At 47.0% G+C, this 21,793-nt stretch overlaps 1 protein-coding gene across 5 annotated transcripts in view; it reads right to left on the bottom strand.

The window, feature by feature from the left end:
- Window positions 1-21,793, bottom strand: part of LOC125336677 (collagen alpha-1(XXVII) chain B-like) — a 146,887-nt gene that overhangs the window by 70,515 nt on the left and 54,579 nt on the right. For 4 of the 5 annotated variants that reach the window (XM_048325571.1, XM_048325570.1, XM_048325568.1 and 1 more), the window contains 5 exons: window positions 21,593-21,637; window positions 11,000-11,053; window positions 7,341-7,385; window positions 5,034-5,087; window positions 4,586-4,630 (listed from right to left, as the gene is read on the bottom strand). In XM_048325571.1, the coding sequence (XP_048181528.1) occupies window positions 4,586-4,630; window positions 5,034-5,087; window positions 7,341-7,385; window positions 11,000-11,053; window positions 21,593-21,637 (243 nt within the window). The remainder of the gene's footprint in view (window positions 1-4,585; window positions 4,631-5,033; window positions 5,088-7,340; window positions 7,386-10,999; window positions 11,054-21,592; window positions 21,638-21,793) is intronic. The other variant, XM_048325572.1, reaches the window with a different exon arrangement.

Consider the following 21,793-nt stretch of genomic DNA (forward strand, 5'->3'; position numbering starts at 1 on the left):
ACCAGAGAGTTAAAATAGGCAACAGCAACAGACAAAATCCCCAGGTTGATGCTTAGAAGGTGCTTTGTACAGCAAAAGTCTCAGCACCAGCTCCACTCAAAACCGAACTGGTGGCAAGCTGCAGATCACATTGAATGTAACAACAACCCTGAACAAAGTCTGTATTTCCCAACTTGATTCTAAGGTGAGAAGGGAAACTGCAGGAGAGCAAAAAGCAGGAATTCCCAAGCACTGTGTATCTACAGAAGCTGCAAGAAGAGAGACCACACTCCTCTGGCTAACAGCGACCATGAAGGTGGAGAAGTGTTAAATTCAGCTGAACAGAAGAGTTCAGTTTTCAATGAATGAACCTTTTCTCTCACAAGGCCCTATAGAAAAGAAAACAATCCTCATGGTTTCTGTGAGCATACCCTAGTCTTGACATCAAGCATCAATCCTCTTTCATAAGAAAGCAAGAGCAGCTTCTGGTAATGCTTTAGTACTACCTCACTGCCAATATCTGAGCTGAGATTCCCTGGGAGGGGTAGGCTGGTGTTCACTGGTATGGGGAGCACATCACTGACAATATTTCCTGAGCAAGCTGTCTGTCTGTCCCCTCATTGGACCAACATAACAGATTCTGACTCCCTGGGCGGAAGACAAATATCCCTGAAGGTTTTCCAAGGAGCAGTGGACTACCTTGCATTGGCTCTTAGCCCTGCTGTGAGCAGCTCTGTGGATCAAATGACCTTCTAATGCCCCTTCCAACCTCATGCATTTAGTGATTTATTTAAACAAAGGATGAGTCAATGATGGGGCAGAGAGAGGAAAATTCTACTTGGGAAGTCAAAGGAGGAACGACTACAATAACTTGGTACAATGACAAGACCCAACAAAAATAACTGCTGGGAGGAAGTCTCTCCCATGAACTTGGCTCCCCAGCGAGGGAATGAGCCACTCTAGAGCTGTATGTTTAAACATAGTCCACATGGAAGACATGTGGAGTCCTGCAACAGAGCCGAAGTCCACAGGGAGAGGACAGAGAAAGTCCATTTCACTCCAGAAAAACCACCCACTAGTTATCAGAGAGCTGAAATAATTGTAACTACTTCAGTAACATGCAGGGGATAATGAAATTGGGGATGGTTCAGGTTTGAGTTGGTAAAGACTTTTCAAAGACAAATTTTCAGAAGAAAAATAATTAAGAACTATGCAGATTCAATGATGGAAATATTTCATGGATTCACGCTAAATTTACTTTAATTCTTTGGCAAATGTTCCCAGAACATTTCACTGAACCGTCTTCAAAACAAATCTTTTACATAGCAAAATTAGAATGTTGCTCTTAAAAATGTTAAATTGATTTTACTCATTTGGTTTTAAACCTAAAATATTTTAATTTGAGTCAAATAACCAACATTTTGTTTCATCTAAAGTATTTCCCATCTTTTTTTTTTTTTTTGGCAATGCAAAATGGAAACAATCAGCTCTTTACACAGCTTCAGTTCGGAAGAACCCCAAGTATTACATACAATAGAAATGGCAAAAAAACTACTGTGTGACCCAGCTCCTTTACAGACTTCTCTCATCTTCTCCCAATTTTCTACTTATTTTATGTAGTCCAAGGCTTAAAACACTGAAATCTACTTAATTCTTGCTCCCAACAGAAGGCAGCATGAAAACAGCTTTTCTGGAAGCAACAGGATGGCTCTGAGGTTTGTCTTTACCATCAATTCTGAGGGTCAAAAAAGAAAGATTATATTTTTTATTAAGCAATTTTCTACCCAGACAGTACAGGCGGCCATTGAAATACTGTTTCAGAAGAAATACTTGGACACTAAGTAATAACTACTAAAATAAAAGAGTTTCCAGAGCATAGCAAAAGGCAGGAACAAACCTTTGTTTCCAACCTTTAGGAAAAGTGGGGCATGACAATGAAACCAGCTTTTAAACAGCTCTGAGAAATGGGCATTAGAGAGGGTAAGAAGGAAGCAGGGGAAACAAAACACATCTCTTATGGGGAGCTGGACTTCATGCCAGATGTTCACATGTTACTGTGATAGCACAGCAAAATGTCACGGCATGAGCAGTCCATCTATGGCTGTTAATCCCTTAAACCAGAACTGAGGACTGGGGCATCACCTTTCACCTGCCCTGGAACTGGGACTCAGAGTCTGTGTCCTTAATAAGAGGGAAAAATTACAGAGGAAAGAGGTCAGGCATGTTTGTTATTAAAAACTGCAGTGCCGAGATGACGAAATGGGCCTGCAAGGACTTTGTTCGTGGGGCAGGAAAAGGAATGTAGGATCTGAAATTACAAACAGGCTCTGCCCATGTTATGTTGCCTGTGCTTCATCTTTCACCTATAAAAAGAAATGCAGCTTCAGACACCCCGAGGCCCTTTGTAACCCAACACAAACAGAGAGGGGCTACAAGGGAAGGGACCAATGCACAGCTGTGGGATGTGTTTGCTGTCTGTGCGATGCAGAGGAGGTTGTTGTGCAAAATCCCCTCAATTTTCCTCGACTGGAAGTCCCTGCTCCCAAGACTTCCTGCTTAGCAATGCAAAGGGAGCTAACGCCACACAACTCCAGAGGTATTTGCCTGAGCCATGTCCTCCACAAGTTACAGATGTCCTGATTCATAAAACTCCTTTGTGAGAACAAGTAGCTGGGATTTCCTCTGCTTCCTCCACCTTTCCCCTGCACTCATCACCCCACGTGGTCTTTTCAAGGCCGCTCTTTATTTCAGTTATACAGTAATTCCACTTCTCCCTGTAACAGCAGATAAAACCCTCTCTTCCCTGTCTCCTTGCCTGCATGAAAACACTGGAATGGCAACAGGAGGATGACCTGGACTGGCCTGTCTAGCTGCTAGATAAAAAGATGTGATTTCTGCCGGAGGAGTGAGATGTTGTCCGCTATTCTGGTTCACACCTGGTCATGTGATGTGAGGACATTCTCCCAGGTGGACACCGAGGTGGCAGCTCCAGTGACATTCCTGCTGCCTACACACACCATCCAGCCACCCTGTCATTATTCTCAGGTTTTACCAGCATTCATCTGACTGCTGCTGAGTGAAGGGAGTTTTTCTCAGCTACAAAAAGACAAACTTGTACAAGGCCACATGTTTTGGATGTGACCAAGACAGATGGGATTAATAGGAACTTGCAGACATCCAATTAAATCCTCATCAACCCATCCCCAGGAAGGCAGGATGACCTGCAGCCTGGAGCTTGCAGGGGGAGGCAGCTGGGGAGGAAGGAAAAGGTTTCCTGTACCTCAGGAGCGTGGGATTGTTGGGAGGATGGATAATTCCGCACTTGGGATTATTGTAAGGATAACTCCAGAGAGAGTCACAAACCATTTGGTTACTGTGACAGCAATGGCAGGGGAAATACTGGGCAGAAACAGTGTAGTTTCTATAAAGTGGTGGAGACTGAACTGTCCAGGAAGTTTCATTTTGCTAAACAATGATTTAAATGTTGGTGATTTTAAAGATACTTAACCATTTATTCCAGGGAATGGATGGAGGAGTCTGTGGACTCTAGGATCTGGTGTTTAGTCAAGAAACCAGCTACAATGTCTTAAGCTTGTCCTAAAGAAAAAGCCCTTCTCTTGCCTTGTCATTGCTCTCAACAGAAGTGGAAAAGCAGCACAGGGGAGAAATGGAAATTGCAGACACAGGAGTCCTGGCAAAGAGCTGCTATAATATAAGAAGAGTTGAATCAACTGGTTTGACACTACTTCCCCCCTGTGCAGTTTTGGGCTGCTAAATCATTCTCTAAAAGCAAACATCTAAGAAGAGAACAAAAAATCCGACAAGAGGAGGAAAATACACTTAATGGTCATTTTCCACTGCCCTCCTGAGCAATCAGAGCCACCAATAAATAACTGCACCTCCCACTCTTTCAGACTAAATAAATCCTACAGCCGAATATCTGTAGGAGGAGGGTTCTTATGACAGTGAGACATTTACACACACAGCTTCATGCTGATTTATCTCAAGCTCCCGTGTTTTTGTGCCAGCACCACTAAATCACTGCAATCAAGTCCCCTCTCCATTTTGCTCTTTCTAAAGTGATTTATATCAGTTTGGGACAAGGCAATTTCCTCTCAGTAGGAAGCTGAACTGAGGTGAGGCTCCTTGAACAGGAGCAGGGATATCCAACACACAACAGTTTTTCCAGGGGATCCACCTGCTTTGTTTGATACAGGGCTGCTTTTTCACACCATGTTTCCCCCAAATGCATTAATACAAACTCACTGTCAGTGTCAGATCATCTCCTCCCCATCCCATCACATAAACAACATAAAAACAGTGGAACACCAGTTAATTGTACATTTACTGTCATCGCCAGTGTGAGACGGGAGCTCCAAAGAGGATCTGAGCATAACTGATCTATACTCCATGGAAAAGGGGATGGGGCAGATATCAAAGAAAGAAAAATCAAAACTAGAGTGTCAGGAATGGAGGGAGAATGAGAGGATGGGGTAGAGATGGCCAGAGTGGAACCAGCACTATGGTGCTGAATATGAAAGAAACTAGAAAGGGGGTTTCACATGCAAAATTAAAACACAGTGCAATAAGGGAGTATTCAGATCACCTTATCACCTTTCAGTCCATGTTCTCCAGGGTTTCCCATCAGCCCCTGAAATAAAAGAAAGTTCAGAGTGAGGTTGAGCCATGGTGGAGACTTGCTCAGGTCTGTGACATTGCTGTTTGCTGATGGGGTGGTAGTTCAGACCCACAGCACTGGCCTGGCACAGTCTCAAGGTCTGTCTGGGAGCCAGACTGCTCCCAAAGTGTGCTCCATCACACATTCTTCATGTGCTGGAGGCACACAGGGAAAATGCTCCTGGAATTCTCCATTGAATCACGCCTACTGCAGAGCACCAGTGGGATGTTGTGTTCAACAGTCCTGTGCCTGGACACACATCACTGCTGCCCATCCTTTCTCTCAGGACAGTCACCACTGCCCAAAGGAGGAACAGAATAACCTTCAGCTCAGCTATGGAAGGATGAGAGCTCACAGAGCTCAGCTATTCCCTCACCTTTAATCCTTTTGGTCCTGGATAGCCAATTGGTCCAACAGGGCCCATGTCACCCTAGTGAGAGAAAGAAAATTACCACAGTCATTACATGCAAACCCAACAGATCCCTGCATGTGGTGAGAAGTTCCTCTGATATCCAGTCTCAGTATCCGTGAAGAAATGCACTACTGATATCAACAAAAACAGCATCCTGGCATGAGTCAAGGCTCTTCGAATATGCAGACAGCCCCTAAGCAAAGGCAGCACACAAAGGAAAGAGAGGAGAGACAAGAGGTGAGGACAGAGGTGTCTCATCCTACTGCAGTGAGAAGTCAGCGTGGCATTGTGTGTTGGGACTTACTCCAGCGCAGGAGGACAGCAGAGCTCTGGCTGCCGTGGGCACACATGTGCGATATACAACAGAAACCCTTCAGTGCTGCTGTTGAAATGGGCTCTGGCTGCTCTCTGCCATGAAAAGAAGCAGTGACAGCATCCACCAGCCTGGCCTCAGTGTGTAAATAAACAGGGCAGGCTTCCTGAAGGAGCGATTCTCCAGCCGCAGCCCCAGGCCCGCAGCCACGCAGAGGGAGCTGGGCTGCAGCTGTCCCAACAGAGCCCTTTTCATACCTCCCAGCATAAAGGCTGCTTGTAGAAATGCATTTACTTAGAGCTCTGCCCACATGATTAACTAGGAGAGCAAGAGGCTTTAGTTACACCTCATTCTGCTCTTCAGCCTCTCTTACACTGTGAACCAAACTCTGCAGGGTGCCTGTGGCAGCTGGAGCCGGGCTGGTCCCCAGGGTGCCTGCAGGTGCAAGGAAGAGACTGAATGGGGGCCATGTGTCACCTTCTCCATGCCCTGCAGTGTGAGTCCTGTGTGCAGACCCTGGGGAAGGAGCTAGAGCTGTCCTCCAAAGGGAGGACAAGGCAGGATGGAGCTGCTCTTTTCTCCCCAGGAGGATGGAGGAGGTCAGTCTTGGTCTATCCATTAGAGATGCTTCAGCATCCTGAATTCAAGAGATGCATGCTACCCTGGGACACAGGATCTACCTCAATTTGACCTGAATCTCATTTTGAAGTTTGGCTGGGCCAGTGTGGACGGGAGGACAGGCAGCTTCTGACTCAATCATCTCTAGAAGGATTGTGATCCCATTTACCATCTCTGACCTTACACTTTCTAGTGAACAAAATACCAGTGAGATAATGGCAACAGGGAAAAGATGAATCTTTCCAAAAGCAAGGAGGAATATAATCCAATCTGGACAATGCCTTCAATGGGACTGTTTTAAATACCAGTCTTCCTCTTCCAGCTTTTTGCCAGGAGCTTTTCTTTCTGCTGCCATGGCTAAAGTAGTTACTTCCATCTCCACTAATGAGGGGAAACAGACCTAATTCCTGGCTCTATGGAATGCTTTCCCCTCAATCCACCTCTGTCCCAATCCCCCATCTCCAAGATGGGGGTTCCACCATATTCCCTGCTGTTCCTTCAAGGAATGTAAGATGTCTGGGTTTGTGCAATGTCTAGTGCAATGGAGGCCTTGATCTCAGCTAAAACACACTCCTATAATTTGAGCTACAGAAAGGCAAAAGGGGAAGGTTTTTAACCATTCCTTGCAAGCCAAGTTTCCATGAATTATCACAGATGAGGAGGAACCATTATGAAAGAATGCTGTAGTAGTAACAGAGCCTACCAATTTTTGTGCATGGAAGGGAATAACCTGAAACAGATCCTAGGACCTAAAAATAAACCACACTATGTTCAGCTGGGCATTCACTAACCCCCAGCACAGCTGCCAGAGGAGGAGTTGCCACCCAGCCTTACAGCTATTTATCTCCTGCTGGGGGAAAAGCGTAATGAAAGGTGGAATTTGGCTGAGTACATAATTACCTGGATTAGTGATGGGATGGTGAGAGTGCATGTAAAATTCCTGTCTACCCAGAGGACAAACTGTTCCTGTCCACTGTCTCTCCAGTGAACAAGAACTGTGTGTCCCTTAACTGCTTACAGGGACTTGCTTTTTAAGAGATCCTGGTGTGGAATGAATGCTGCATCTTTGAAGAAATACCCTGGCAAATGTTATCAAAAGGGCAAGTTATCAGGAAAAAAAAGACACTAAAACCAGACTTCTAATCTGTTTCCTTTTGCTTGGAAGGGTTTGCCCTCCTCCACCTCCCAATCCACCAGGAAACCCCCTCTCTCCCCAGATGTCACACCTCCCCCATACAAACAGTCATCCTGCTCACGGGAAGAGGAAATCTGTGCGTAGTTAGGCAGGTTGAAAGGGTTGAAGCCCAACAAGCCAGATCTCCTTTTTTTTTTGTACTTACAATGAGTCCAAGGACTCCAGGAGGACCTGGGGCTCCCAGTTCTCCCTAAAAGGTAAGACAAACCCACATGGTTATGGACACTTTATAGACAAGCAGAGACTGAAAGGCAGCTTAGTATTTCAAGGGCTTGAGGGAGGGGAAAAGATCGTCCCTCCCCCTTCCATCCCCCCTTTCAACCCCAGCCCCTGCCCCACCAAAGGGATCCAGAACTTCCATCTCAGGGAGTGCACTTGTGAGCACATCCTGGGAAGACACAGGCTGCTTGTTGCTGGGCAGTTATTCCCAGGGCTGACTTCCCTCCCAGGAGCAGGCTGGATGAAAGGAACATTTTGCTGTGCAGGGTAGAGGTGGGAGCCTTCCCCAGGTCAGATCCAGCCATTGGCAGGGAGAGGAACCAGAGCAGGGTGGGGACACGGGGAGAGCAAGGCTAAGGTGGGAAGGAGAGGAAAGCTGCTGCTTTAGCATTGGGAAAGGTGAGTTTTTGGGAGTGGTTAAGTAATAATAAAACTCATAGGAAAAGGAAGACCTGCATGAAAAGGAAACTGGGTAGTTTGGGGAGAGGGTATAGCAGGTTCTGGTGCTGGCAAATGGGTCCTGGGAATGTATTGGGCTCCTTGGAGCTCATCATTCCAAGGGTCATGGAGCTGGTTTGACTTCTCAGCTTCACCACAAACTTCTTCTGTATGAGCTCTCCAAAGACATGCAGAAGCACTGGTGGGTGCCCGATAGCATCTTCAAGTGAAGCACAGCAGAGAAGCTCTGCCAGACCCCCACAACTCATTGATCCAGGTCTCTGAGTAGTTCAGCCACCACGGGGTGCTCAGCCTGTCCCATGTCTCCCTCGGTGGCCTCCCTGGCCACGCTAACAGTGAGCTGCTTGTCAGGGCAAGGACCTGCTCTTACACACCTCCATCTCCAATGGGGCCTCTCAAAACAAGTGCATTGGAAATGCTGAACTTCCCGTTAACTCAGACAGTCCTGCCCCTGCTCTGGATCATGCTGGCTACTTTCTTTGACAGCCCTGCTCAGTTTATGGTGCACATCTGGTGGAGTCCCCTCCAGTGCAATAAAGCTCCCCTTTTATGGAAAGATCTGCCTAGTGGAAGAAGGAAAGAGAAGGGGACGCAACGTGACTGAATGTGCTCAGGGCTCCTTGGGTAAAGGGTTACGTGTGTTTATTTTATGGGAAGTGGAGTAAAGGACTATTGGGCAAGCACACACACACAAAAGTGTTTCATAATCTCAACCAGCCTAAAATTGCTTTTTTAATGGCCAGTTCCTTTCCTGCATACTTGGGACATCTGTGGAGCAATTGTTCCTCATGGGTGGGATTTCTGTGTCCTCAGAGCTACTGTTACAAGGTCGGCTTCAAGCTTTTAGCTGAGGCCTGGCATTACTAGGCTCAGGAAGAAGAGGCAGTATGCCAGGAATGCTGAGCACAGGAGTTGCACGGTGGCCTGGGTTTCCCAGGAAGCTCTGCAGGCTCCCAGTGTGGCTGGGCTGCAGGCTGGGTGGATAGTCAGGTCTTGGTCCCACCAGTCTCAAGAGGCACTTCCAGATTTCTGACTTAGGTCATATGGATATCCCTCAAGAGAACAGGTATATGAGGAAATGCATGACCTCACAGCTGATGGAAGAGAATTTCCTCTTGGGAGAGGAGGGGGTGGACTCCCTTGAGAGATGTGGACAGGACTAGTTGTTAATTTGAGCCGTTCCTCGGCGTAGGAAATGGAGGATTTACAAGTGGCCTTTCCTGGCCATCAGTCCCTGACCTGCAAGGGAAATCAGGCTCTATTCTCCTTTTTTCAGCACACAAACCAGGCAGTGGGACAAGAGAGGAGATGAATCAACAGCCCTTTCCCACGTCTAATTCCTGTGATTAAGAGCCTAATTGGAGTGGCTAAAGCACACCAGGGGAACATGGGATCTGTAATGCGATGGCACAACAATTCTCATCGAGCTGGTAGGAGGGAAGAAGGCCCCTGAGGTTGGAAGAGCCTGTGCTGTCCCTGGAGGGGATGGAAAGGAGATCAGAGGCTGTTGGGTTCAGCCTCCCCCACGCGACCAGGGGATCAAACAGAGAATGTGGCAGCCGGGCCTCCGGCAGCCCTCCCGCCTGCGACAGCTCAGCTGCACACCCCACCTACCAAACTCAGCATATTTGTGTGCTCCACAAACAGACTTTCTGGCATTTTTCTGCGTCTGTGACTCCGCTTGTGACCCTGTGAACCTCCCTTTAAGTCAGCCCAAACAGTCTGTTTTCATTCTGTGATAGCCAAGGCACATTAATATTTAAAAGCCGTTGATAAGATGAAAGAAGAGCAATCCTTCTGGATGAATTAACAGGACATTTGCTGCTCTCCCAGGCTCTGGGAACTGCCATCAGCTGACTGGCATTGAGAATATCTTCTGAATGGGGCTTAGACAACTTGCATATTCAAAAGAAAACAAAGTAAGCTATTTGGGGGGAAAAAAGTCTTCCTGTCCTCCAGGATCCCTGCTCTTCCTGGTGGGTTGGCTGGAAATAGCAGTATGATCAGAAAGTTTTCTACTTTGGGACTACTGATTCCACTCTGATCCATGGCTTAAATTGACTGAAGGATGGGAAAAGTCCTGCAGAAGTATTCCTTGGGAATATTCTTTCAGTTCATTGCATTTATGACTCTTGTGCTGAAATCCACAAAAGCTGGAGTGTAGCTGAGCTTGGCTTGGGGATTGGAGTCAATTGTATAAATAACTTTTTGCTGCATATATGACAAATGGGAACTTGCAGACACATGTGGAGTGGGTTACTTCACACAAATCATCCCATCAAACCCCAGAGCAGCACGGTGATTATGTGTGAATAACCAAGGCAGCAGGAATTTCAAAGAGGAATCAGTGCTGCTCACATGCTAATTCAGGGAAAACCAACACAGTAATTCAGAAAATAATTTAGGATAATTAATACATCTGAGAACTGTTGCAAACCACAAGGATGTGTTCTGTGAGCAGTAGCAAACACAGCACATCCCCACAGTTTAGTGCTACGAGAGCAGAGCAAATTAAGCCTTATCAGCACCCAGCTGCTTAAATGCCCTCTGTGACCATCCTGATCCAACTCCCAGGAGACACATCTCACTCTTAGGAAGCCAGCAGGGGTCAGATGAAGACTGAAGGGAGGCCAAGAGCTCAGGAGACTGAAGACTTACTCCCCATGCAGTCCCAGGGCTGGCTGAGGGATGGGGCAGGCAGCAGTCTCAGCTGTGGAGTCTGTCCCTCAGTGCTCCCAGACACTAGAGGAGGGAATCTGTGCCCTGTGGTATGGACAACATGGTCCAAACACTGCCTGCTCTGCCAGAGCAACATCCTTGCCCTTTTTCTCTTGACTTTCTCCTAGTCACACCCTCAGGATACGAAAGCATCTGTCAAGACTCAGGTGCGAGGAAGACAAGAGATGGAGACAGAAAACTGATGGCAAATGATGACCCAACAGTTACAGGAACCAAACACAGGAATTTTCAGCAGGGCAGGGATGTATATTTGTTTTTCAGGGGGGACAAAACCAGACAGCAGCTGCCACCAAGCGTAAAAGCTTCACTCAGCTCTAACTAGCATGATGCAGTACAGTGTGCTGTCTACTGCAAAAGAAAAAAGAAAGGAAAATGTTATGAACTTACAGGGTTCCCATCGATGCCTGGAGGTCCTCGTTCTCCAAAATTACCAGGAAAACCCTGAGAAGAGGAGGCAAATGTGAATGTTATTGAGGCTCCCTGGTGTAGACAGTCTGTTACAAACCGCTCCCCTCGCACCCCGTGCAGCACTTTGGAAAGCAGTGGGACACAGGGACATGTCGGACAACCAGCCTGCCTGTCCTCATCCAAACCATTCCTGCCACACCAGCACAGCTCAACAAGGCCAAAACCTTGATTCATAAACCTCACTGCAGTGACTATATTGAAAAATGGATTGTCAATCTGAATTATTTAGTGCTATCTACTAGCAGGATCATTTGAACTGCACCCCCTTCTCTCAGGATAGCTGGACAGCACAAAGCCTGTTGGAGCCCATGCAGATGCTTAATGGAGCTGATCGGAGATGCCTGGTGAATTCATTCCCTTTCAGCTTGCCAGAGGAACAAACACTTCCAAACTCATTACAGTCCACACCCCAGAGCTGTGAAAGGCCATGTTTACTACATGAAAAAGTCACCACAAAAGACGACTTCATCTCATTACATCCAATACAAGTTTGGAAGACTTCAGATAATTATAGAGAAGGGAGTGGAGGTACTGAGCCAGAGCCAGAACATGGTGGTGTGACACGTTCTCTCTCACTCTTGGACAGATCCTGTGCTCCTCTAAGCCCCCCCCAATTCCCTGCTATGACCAAATCCCAAAGCAGCTTTCTCTTCCCTGTCTTGCCATGCTCTGTCTCCTGCAGGAAGAACTCAAACTGGGAGTCAAAGTAGAAGTGCTTTATCCCCTTCTCTGGCTTGCCAGAAATACAAAGGAGAACACGGGCACGTTCTGGAATAGCTGAGAGCTGAAGAGACAGGGATGAAGCAGAAAGGGAGAGGATGCCCTCTTTTCCTGCCTGCTTCCCTGTACACCTACAAATACTGGTTATCTGGCAAAAGCAAATCTGAGGGAAGTGGATTGCAACGGCCAATGGCAACACACTTATCTGAAAACCCATCAGCAGCAACAAAAACTCAAATGATCACAACAGACAGAACAGGAAAACTATACTGGGGAACTCTCTCATCCAAGACCTCCCTTGACCTTTGAGGGTTTACAGAGCAGAAGAGGTAAAAAGTTACTTCATAAAATCTAAGGTGAGAGATGGGACACCTATTTAAGTCAATCAAAATTTTGCCACTGACCTCAGAGCCATCATTTCAGCTCTTCTGTACCAATTGCCTACAGTACAAAGGACTGAACCAACACGAGCTACTGCTTGCTTGGATTCAACACTCCTATTTTGTGGGAATCACTGCGAATAGGAAAGTTGTCTGCCTTTCTCCAGCTAGGCACTACATCCCTGAGGCTTGTGCGCATGCCAAGAAGCTGTGGTAAGCAACCACCGGAAACAGCCTTCTGCCATCTAGAGACAAAGATGTCAAATATAACAAGAAGGCAGGGGGGGCTACAATTTTCTTTAATGAAGAAAAGGGGGAAAATAACTCTGCTACATGCTGAATCAGTCAGATAAGAAGAGAGAGATGTGCAGGGAAAACTCATTGCTCAGGCAAGACAAAAAACCAAGAAGACTGCCAGAATATTTTGCTGTTTACAGTCATACGACTTGCCAAGGAAAATAGGAGCGTGCATAGACTGATACTGTACTTACGCTGCTGCAGATTTCAGTCACAGCCTTCACCATTCCCCCAGCTGCATCCTTCCTTCCTCAGAGGGCAGAGTTGGGCATGGAGTGACCCATGGATGCCACTGAGCAGCAGTCTGGCCCTGTGGCTGCTGAGGTGTCTGCTATGGAGCCGAGCTCTTGCCAACATGGGGAGATTTTACTACTTTGAATGGTACAATGAAAACAATATTGCTACAGCAGCATAGTATCAGCTAGGGGAATGCTTGCTCCAGACTAGAACACCGTCTCCTGAATTTTTAAAACTGCTGCAATGTGACATAAACAATGTGCTCCTGTGCCAGAATAAAAGAACCCAGATAAGGAACTATTTAAATGCACGTTTCACACGTGTGTTTCATGCCTTTTTACGCCTCAGTTTCCAGTATTAACCTTGCTGCTTAAAGACAGGAGATTTGAGGCACTTGGTGACAGAGTTAGTAAAAGTCTAACTTTTTTTTACACAGGTTTTCCAGCACTAGATCTCCAAATATCTAGAAAACCAGATTATTCCTGTGTTTGAATGGCAGAGCTGAGCACCGGAGGCCACTTGGCCAATATTACCCAGCAACCAAGAGATTCAGCAATAAAACCTGTTCACAGCATGCTGTGACTGCCCACAGAGCTCGGGGTTCTGTCCATCCTCAAGATGGGATGGAAAAGGGTCAAAGTGGGAGGAAGCTGAGAAGAAAAGCAGAACAGGCCCAGCACAACACTCACCCCCAAAGCCCCATCCTTGTCAACACCTGACTGTCCTTAACACACCATCTGCACTGCTGGCACCAGCAACCCGCAGCCCCAGCTCACCCACTGCTGGGGTGGTGGGTGGTCCCCTGGTACTTTTTGGCCCAAGCCGTAAAACAAACCCGGAGGAGGAGACAAATGGAAAGAGCAGCTTCAATTCAACTAACCCCAGGCATCCTAGCCCAGCAGTCGAGCTTAGCACACCAGTATTAACAGGTTTTGCACTTTAAATGAGGCTAAGGCTGGTGGCTGTGGCATGGAGCAGGATATTTCAGCATCCATACAATCTACAAAGACCCAAACTAGGTTGTGAAAGCTATTCCAGCACAGCTCTTGCACAGCAGTAACAATCAGTCATCTAAGCCCCTAATGAAAAAGAAAGCACTTTGTTTCCATGGGGTAAGTAGTAGCAGTTTAAACCACAATAACAGTTCCAGTGACCACAGTGTTCTAATTTATTGGATCTCACATGTCTGTAAAACCTATTTTTTTGGTGCCTCTCCTGCTTAAGCCTAAAGGAGAAAGATGTTCCCCAGGAACACAACTAGCACTGTTCAACTAAAACCAGCAGCCTACAAGTTACAGACTTTGTTATCCCACTGGTTTCATTCCCCTAAGCTGTGATACCTCTGCTCTCCCATGCACTGCTCCAATAGCCTGAGGAGCCCCAACTGAGGGGGAACACATGAGGCAGGGAGCTCATTTTATGGTGCTGGCAGACAGGTGGGTCACAACTGGCAGCCCCTTACAGGAGACTTTTGAAAGAGATTAAAGGGTCCAGCAGATTCAGAGTCTCCTGTGAGCGCAGAAGGGGTTTTGGTACAGAAAATCCATCATTTTTCAGCATGCTGTTTTTTCAGGGTCCCTGGAAATTATGCTTAAGAATTGTGACAGCAGAGGAAAACACCCCAGTGAAAAATATAGAGCCATGCATCCTGCCTGCTCTGTGGGAGGGACAGGACGGACAGGGAAAGACCAAGACAGGGAAGGGAATAGCAAATGGCAGCAGAACTAGGAAGAAAATGCTTGGCTAAGAAGTTTTGCTGGCCAAGAGCCGGCGGGGTGCTCCTCCACAGCGCTCCAGTCAGGTATGACAAAACTTTTGGCTCTATCTCACAGCTGGGAAATTCAGAGAGGAGATGGCGGAAAATGTCCAGCTGAATGGATTTCACATTGTCCGAAGGAGAAGTTCAATGAAAGAAGCAAGATGATGCTTGGGGAGGAGTTGGAGAGAGAGCACACAAACAGGTATTTTGGACTAACAAGATCTGGGTGCTCCTGTGCTCCCCCGTCCCCAATCCAACCACAACCCAACCCAATTTGTCCTCGCTGCACTCGGTGAACAGAGACACAGAGAGATAGAAACTGATTTATCCCAGGTTACACTGAGAAGTCTGAAGCTGAAGCAGTAACAAAGTCTCTATCTTTGAGATGTTCCAATAGTGCCTTAATTCTATTTCATCCCCCCTGCCTGCAAAGGGCATCCTTTCATACATCAGGAGACTCCTGCTGAGAACAACCAGACCTAGACAGACACTGGAACCAGCTCCTCCTTCATCAGGGGATTACATCCCCCTCCACCTCCCCTTCCTTTCTTCCTCTGCTTAAAGCAAACAGAGCAGCCTGCCCTTTCTGCTGGCTGTTGTCAGCCAAAGCACTGCTCCTGGTTGGAGCAGACGCCACTGCTCCTTGTCTCTTGTCCCTGGAAGCAGCTGTCTCCTGGGAAGCAGGGACTGGTGACACACACGGTGTCCTTTGCTCAGCCAAAGTCCTTTCAGGTGTTCACGTGTGGGTGGGTGTGTTGTATGTATACAACATCTGATTCAGTTTAAAGCACTTTCCCTGAAGGAGTAAAGGAGGCAGTCTGGCAGCTGCTGCTCCAAAGAATCCTGGCAGGTCTTCACGCCAACAGAATCGTTCTCCAAAAATAGGATTTTATTTTCCTGTTGGCTGAAGGTGAAGCTGCTCAAACCAACCAGCCCTCTTGTCTTGTCTGCAAAAGACTCTATTTGCCAGTTGGCTCCAGCCAGGTGAATCACTGCCCAGGAGCCTCCCCAGGGATGGAACTTGCAAGTCAAACAATTTAAGTAAGGAAAAAGAAAAAAAAAAAGGCGGAGGAGAAGCAGGGCTGAGGGTGAGAGAAAGCATTCACTGGAAAAAAAGAAGGCGAATAAAACAAACAAGTGTAGCTTATGTTGGCAGCTCACACCTCTGAGAGAATTCCTGGTGTGGACAGCAGACTGAGCCCCTCCACAGGTGAGCAACGAGTGGCTCAGCCCCAGCAGGAGTCACCCCAAAGGCAGCCTGGCAGACCCTGTGCTCCTGCTGTGCCTCCCAGCAGCTGTAACTCAACAGCTACGAAGGGACCTCTGCCTTCCCCTGGGTCTAGGCAGTTTTCAATCCTGCAAAGAGGGAGATGCCATCCCTAGCTGGGTATAGAGTGAGGGTCTTGCTGCAGCTCTGCTCCTCTACCACCTGAAAGGAAGCTTTGCTCTCTCCCCCGGGAGACTTCACAGCTCCGTGTCACCTCTTGGGACAAAGATTTCAGGGCATTTCTAAACATAATTCTCCCTCCAGCTGTGGGAGCACAGCAGGAGCAACACAACAAAAATTTCCTGAAGCCCCCCCCAGCAAACATCACTCAAGCGAAATGCCAGCCCCTCCACACTCCTGCTCTATTCCTTTTTCACTGGTACAGGATCTTTTCCCAGCCTGCAGAGCTCTAACCAAGTTACCATTGCACAAACACGTTGGCCTAATGCCACAGACCACCGAGCCTGCCACTGCTCCTCCTTATCTATGGCCAACATTTCCAAATCAAGCAGCCTCCTATTCAAGAAAGTCAAGCAGCTTTAGGGATCAAAATGTTTTCAGACTCAGAGGTGATAGTTGCATTATTTTTTCCCTATAATTTCTATCGAGAATAATTTTTGAGCTTTGATTTATGAATAAGCTTTGCCCTGAAGGATTAAAGATACCTGGGAAGCCTTGATTCAGTTTCTCACAAGATTTTTGAATGATGATGGACAAGTCTCCTAGGAACATTCTTGGAAAAAAACCAAATATATTTGGGATTGTTTCTTTTCCTTCAATGGAAGTTATAGTTCTTGGCACCTTTCAAACTCTTTTCCCTGTGTTTTCAGTAATTTGCTTTGCCCATTCTTAAAAAAATGAAATACATACTGATATTGTCCACCTCTCCAGGTTATTTGTATGGTGTAATCATGGACATAGGAACATGTGAGAAGTAATCATGCAAGCACCTCACCACAGAGATTTGGGAAACTCCAGACATGTGGAACACAGCTCAGGCCAAAAAGAGATGGTGACATTTGCTCTGGGCTCATGCCTGCATTTCAGAGTGGTGAACCAGGCCCAGAAGGGTGGAGAGACCAGACCAGCTGCCCAGCTTTAGTGTCCAACTTCAGCATTGAAAAAAGTCACAGATTGCTCCAACCACATCTATTTAAAAAATTTAGGTTAACAAAGAAAAAAAAAAAAAAAAAAAGCAAAGAATTTACTTAAATGGCTAACAGGAAACATCCGGTCCATGGGCTAAAACTCTCATTAAAAGAGGAGCTTTGTTCATAGCTAGTTTTCAGGACCTCTACTGGACTTTTCATGCAAACAGAATGATTAAAAGCATATTCTATTTGCTAATTAATCAGTTCCTGAAAAAGGCACCAAACATTTTGGTGCTGTGCTGGGGTACTGGCACAAAACAGAGCTACCCAAGTCCTGTCCATTAGCTCCTACAGACCACTTGTGCTCCTTTCTGCAGCTCATCTTGTGGATTTGCCTGTACACACAGGTCTTCAGCCCACACATTTCTCCACTGGCTTTAGCTGGCCACATCTAAGAGTACTATGAAGTGCTGTTACCAGTTTCCTAAATCTCAGCTCATGTGGTGCAGGAAACTCTTGGCTCACTCCAAATGCAAGGAAGGGTCTCAGCTGCATCCAAAGTAGAGAAAAGATTGGAGCAAGAGAGGAGCTGTTTATCTTCTTAGTCCCTACAGAGAGAAGCAACATTTGTTTTGTTGGTGTTCCGTGGTTGTGCCAGCCTTTCCAGGCACATGGCAGAGCATGTCTTCCCACTGTTGGCATGGACAATAGCTGAGCCTGTGTACCTTGGCAAAGCCCCACACTCTGACGCTCAGGATTGATCTATCTCAGCCATCCATCAAAAGGTTTGGGGAAGCTACAAAAGAAAAACCTTGCTGACCCAGAAGCACCCCTGCTTTTGGCTATCCAGAGTCTCCCATGAGGCAATTGATGCCTGTTCATATGATGCAAGAGCCTACTCACGCTGGTGGGGAGGGCAGGAGTATCACATGCCCTTCTGACAGCTGATCAGATGAAGAAAAAGCAATGTATTGTGACTTGGTGTTCACTGGAGGCAGGAGTTAATGCATGATAAGTAAACACAGAAGAAGACAGCACACATGAAAAACAGCCTGGTGAGAAGGTGCCACTGTGTCACAAGCTGAGAGCTGGAGAGGGCGATCCTGCCTGTCGTCAGCTCCTGGGAAGTGGACGCCAGCTCCAGCACCCTGGCATTGCACTGGTGCTCCCAGTGAACACTGAGGCTGGCTCCAGTAGCTGCCAGGTCACTGCTGGCTCTCACAGCCCCCATGCTGTGGGTGACAGGAGAGGCACACTGCTGGACTCACTCACATGCTGATCTCTATTACTTCAAATCCATGTGCCATTTTATGGCACCTCTTCCTTGACACACGAGCTGTAATCCTTGGCATTTCCACTCTAAGCTTCAGCTGCTGAGCTCAAAGGAGAGCTCTCCAAGGACGGTGTTCCCTGGTTTGCACAGAGCCAGAAGAGCCAAGCAGCTTGTGTGACACTGCATGTCATGGAGAGAAACCAGAACAATGACCACAGAGACGGGCAGGGAAGCAGAGATATCTGCTTGTGGTGTTAATGTCTTGCTCGTGCTGCTGTTACCAAATCCTTCCAGCCCTGGGGATGGTCTGATCCTGTGCTGTTTTGTGGACCCTTTGGGCCAGGGCTTTTCTTTCATGAGGCTTTTGCATGGTACCTGACACAGCGAGGCTCTAAGCACAGGACCAGCAGCACCACCAGGTTCTTAGAAAAATATAAGGAAACCTTGGTTATGTTTGACTGACTTGTGAATAGACCTCAGATGAACCTCAAAATTACTAAGTATGTCTTTGAATTAAATTTTGCTCCTTCTTTTTTATCTCTTTGAAAGAATACTACTAACAAAACAGATTGTAAGCAAAAAATCATAGATATAAAATAGCACAGCTGGTGCAGTACTGACACTCTATGTGAAAAAGAGAGATATAAGCACACATCAAAACTAAAGATGAACCAAAAAAGAGCTCAAAGCTCTTTGGATATATTTCCTGAAAATTTGCCTTAAAATCTTTTCCTCTAGCAGGGCTTAAGAATTTCTGAAAATATTACACTCGATTTGAAGTTTAATACAATCTGCAGTGCAGACACTTCTGATTGTGGCTACCCATCTCCCACAGCATAAGGACAGCTTGGTGTTCCTTGAGCTAGTTCTATCTCCTACTCTTCCTATGAGTCATTTCCTACAGTGGCAGCACAGCTCCTTCCTAAAGATGAACCAGGACGACACATTGCCTCTGCATGGCAAGACAGGGTATGAACAGCTTCTCTCACTCCTTCCCCCAGCAGCCCTGATAGGGTCTTGTTTTTATAATTTTTTTTCCCAGCTGCTCAACTGAACACCATAAAAATCCACAAAAAATACCATAAAAGACAATTTTTTTCAGCCACTGCACTGGCAAGACTGAAGGTTTAAGCAAGCAGTCGCATCAGCTCCAGCCCCCCAGCCCACCTCTAAAACAGGCAGATCCAGAGACGTACAGACTCATGTTATTTCAGCCTCCTTCATGCACTGGACTCCAATCATACCTCTCCCCCCAGACCACCCCCAGCCCTCTCCTTCTCCAGGGCCCATCTGTTGGGATGCACTGGCCTCCCGCGTCACTGATGTTGGGCAGGGAGAACCGAGCAGGAGGTGGAGTCAGCTGTTTTCACGACAGACTCACCACATCCCCCACAGCTCTGCAAAACTTAACTTCCCTGGAAGGATTTCAAGATCTGACTCATGTCCAGTTCCTCTATTTTAATCATTCCCTCTTACATCATTCTCGGAGGCCCACCATGTCACATGCAACCTCCCCCAGCCCCCCGCCCCTCCTTGGCTGAGCACTCATCTGCTGCCAGCTCTCATCCCAAACAAAGCCAGGTACAGAAATACGTGTGATACCAACTCCCTCCCTCCTCTCTAGAGCATTCACCAGCTTTGATGGCAGCTAATAAGGGCTTCCAAGAGCTCCCCCCTGAAATGACAACACTGAGATAGCACAGGAACAGCAGCCACGCTGGCAAACCTAAGGGTGCGGGGATGGGAGAGACCAGAGAAATCCCAGAAGGCTCACGAAAACCCCAAAGCAGCTGGGAGGCAGCACTGGCCAGGAGATAGGTGTTGGGAAGAGAATCAGGTCAGCTGGCTCCTGCTTTCCATTTCTCCCAGAGACTTCCTGAATAACTGTGGATGTCACTTAATCTTTCTGTTCAAGCTCGGAAGCACAAATTGTCAGCATCGGTCCATTCAAGATTTCTTATTAAACCTGATATCATAAAACAGGGATGGAGCCAAAACTCTCTGAAGGAGCCAAGCAGAACAAAGGTGCTCATGCACAGCCATTTAATCCCTTCCCTAGATCCCAGCATAAATGCCTCCACGGCTGAGAGATTCCCTGCTGATCTCAGGGGAGCCCCTTGCTTGTAGCAATGACCGCCAGACCAAAACCCCTGCCTGGAAGATTACAAATCCTGGCCAACCAACAGCTGGAAGGCTTTGAGCCTGCAGCATGCTCTGTGCAGAGAGAGCAGAGAGCAGAGCCCCTGCACCTAACGACAGCTGCTGTGTTTGTTTTGCCCTGGCCATTGAGTCATGGTTACACCACGGGCTCTGCACTTATTCATCATGGGGGTTTCTGGTGCAACCAGCAGCTTACAAAAGATCTGGTATAGATTTCCAGCACCCCTCCAAAAAATCTGCTTGACTGGTCCCCATCCCAGGCAGAGAAGGACAGGTGGGATGGACATGGCACTGCTGAGGTGTTTGCACAGCTTTCACAGTGAGAACATCAGCGAGCGGTGGGTGTGGACTCCTGGGATGGACTCCAGGCGAGGGGGGCAAGGGGAAAGCGCTGGATTTTTCTGTGTGTGGGTGAGTGGACATTTTGCAAGAAGCCTGTGAGTGCAATGATGTCCAGAGGTCAAATGAAACTCAGGCTAACATGAAGGACAAGGTGCAAAGGCAATGAGACACACCAGAGCTCCAACATGCCTGAGCTCTCTGCTGATTCCTGGAGCCAAAAGCTTTATCCAACTTCCTGAAGGAGGCATACAGAACTGCTTGGAAGAGGGTTGATGGGGTAAAGTCTTTCCTTTCTGTCCTTTCCCTGTTTCCTCTGCTCATTTCAGTATTTTTCCCACTTGCTCTTGCTTTTTGCTACAGTCAGCACAGTCCCCCTTGTTCTTCTACACAGCTCTCACAGCTGTTTTCAGCCCTACCTGCAAAAACCTCTTCCTCCTAGCTGAGCTCTCACATCTACCTGGTCTCCTTGCTCCTCAAACACATCTTCACCAATATGTTACATCACCAAGGACAAAAAGGTTTCTATACAAAACCACACTTGCATGACACAAACCAGGATGAGAAAAGAGTAGGAGAGAGTCACAATAAGAAAAGGATAATGTGAAGGAACTGGTGGGAGTGCAAAGCAGGAGATGGAACAGAGCCAGTACAAACACCTGGGACGCTGCAATAATGGCTGGGAATTAAAAAGTGCATCCAGGGAAACAACTGGCCAGAGGCAGGACAGGAGGGAAGATGTTGTAGAAGAAAATCTAAGAAGTGTAAGATGCAAGGGAGCATGGAAAAAGAATGCTAATGCCTGTGAATTGAGCAGAGCATGGAAGAAAGGAAGAGAGCAGTATCTCTATCTTTGGTTTTCTTCCTGCTTGAGAAGACAGACATGGAAAGGTCTGTTTGAAGATATGAAGGGACCCAGCCAAAAGCCACATGTCTTGTTTCCAGTTTCATTCAACAACATCTGCATAATAGACGAGGAAAAACTTTACCGGCCTACCCATCTTGCCCCTCTTCCCAGGAACTCCAGGGATCCCCTGCAAGGAAAAAACACAGAGAGGAGAAAAAAAAAAAAAAAAAAGGTTCTGGTTGAGAAATCAAACAGCCAACCAACAATACAAAACAAAATGAGAAGAGAAAGGAGAATGCAAAACAGGCTAATGACTGCAGCATTGTTTGGGAATCAAAATTGA

The sequence above is a fragment of the Corvus hawaiiensis genome, chromosome 21 (genome assembly GCF_020740725.1).
Source record: "Corvus hawaiiensis isolate bCorHaw1 chromosome 21, bCorHaw1.pri.cur, whole genome shotgun sequence".
In the NCBI taxonomy this organism is placed as follows: Eukaryota; Metazoa; Chordata; class Aves; order Passeriformes; family Corvidae; genus Corvus; species Corvus hawaiiensis.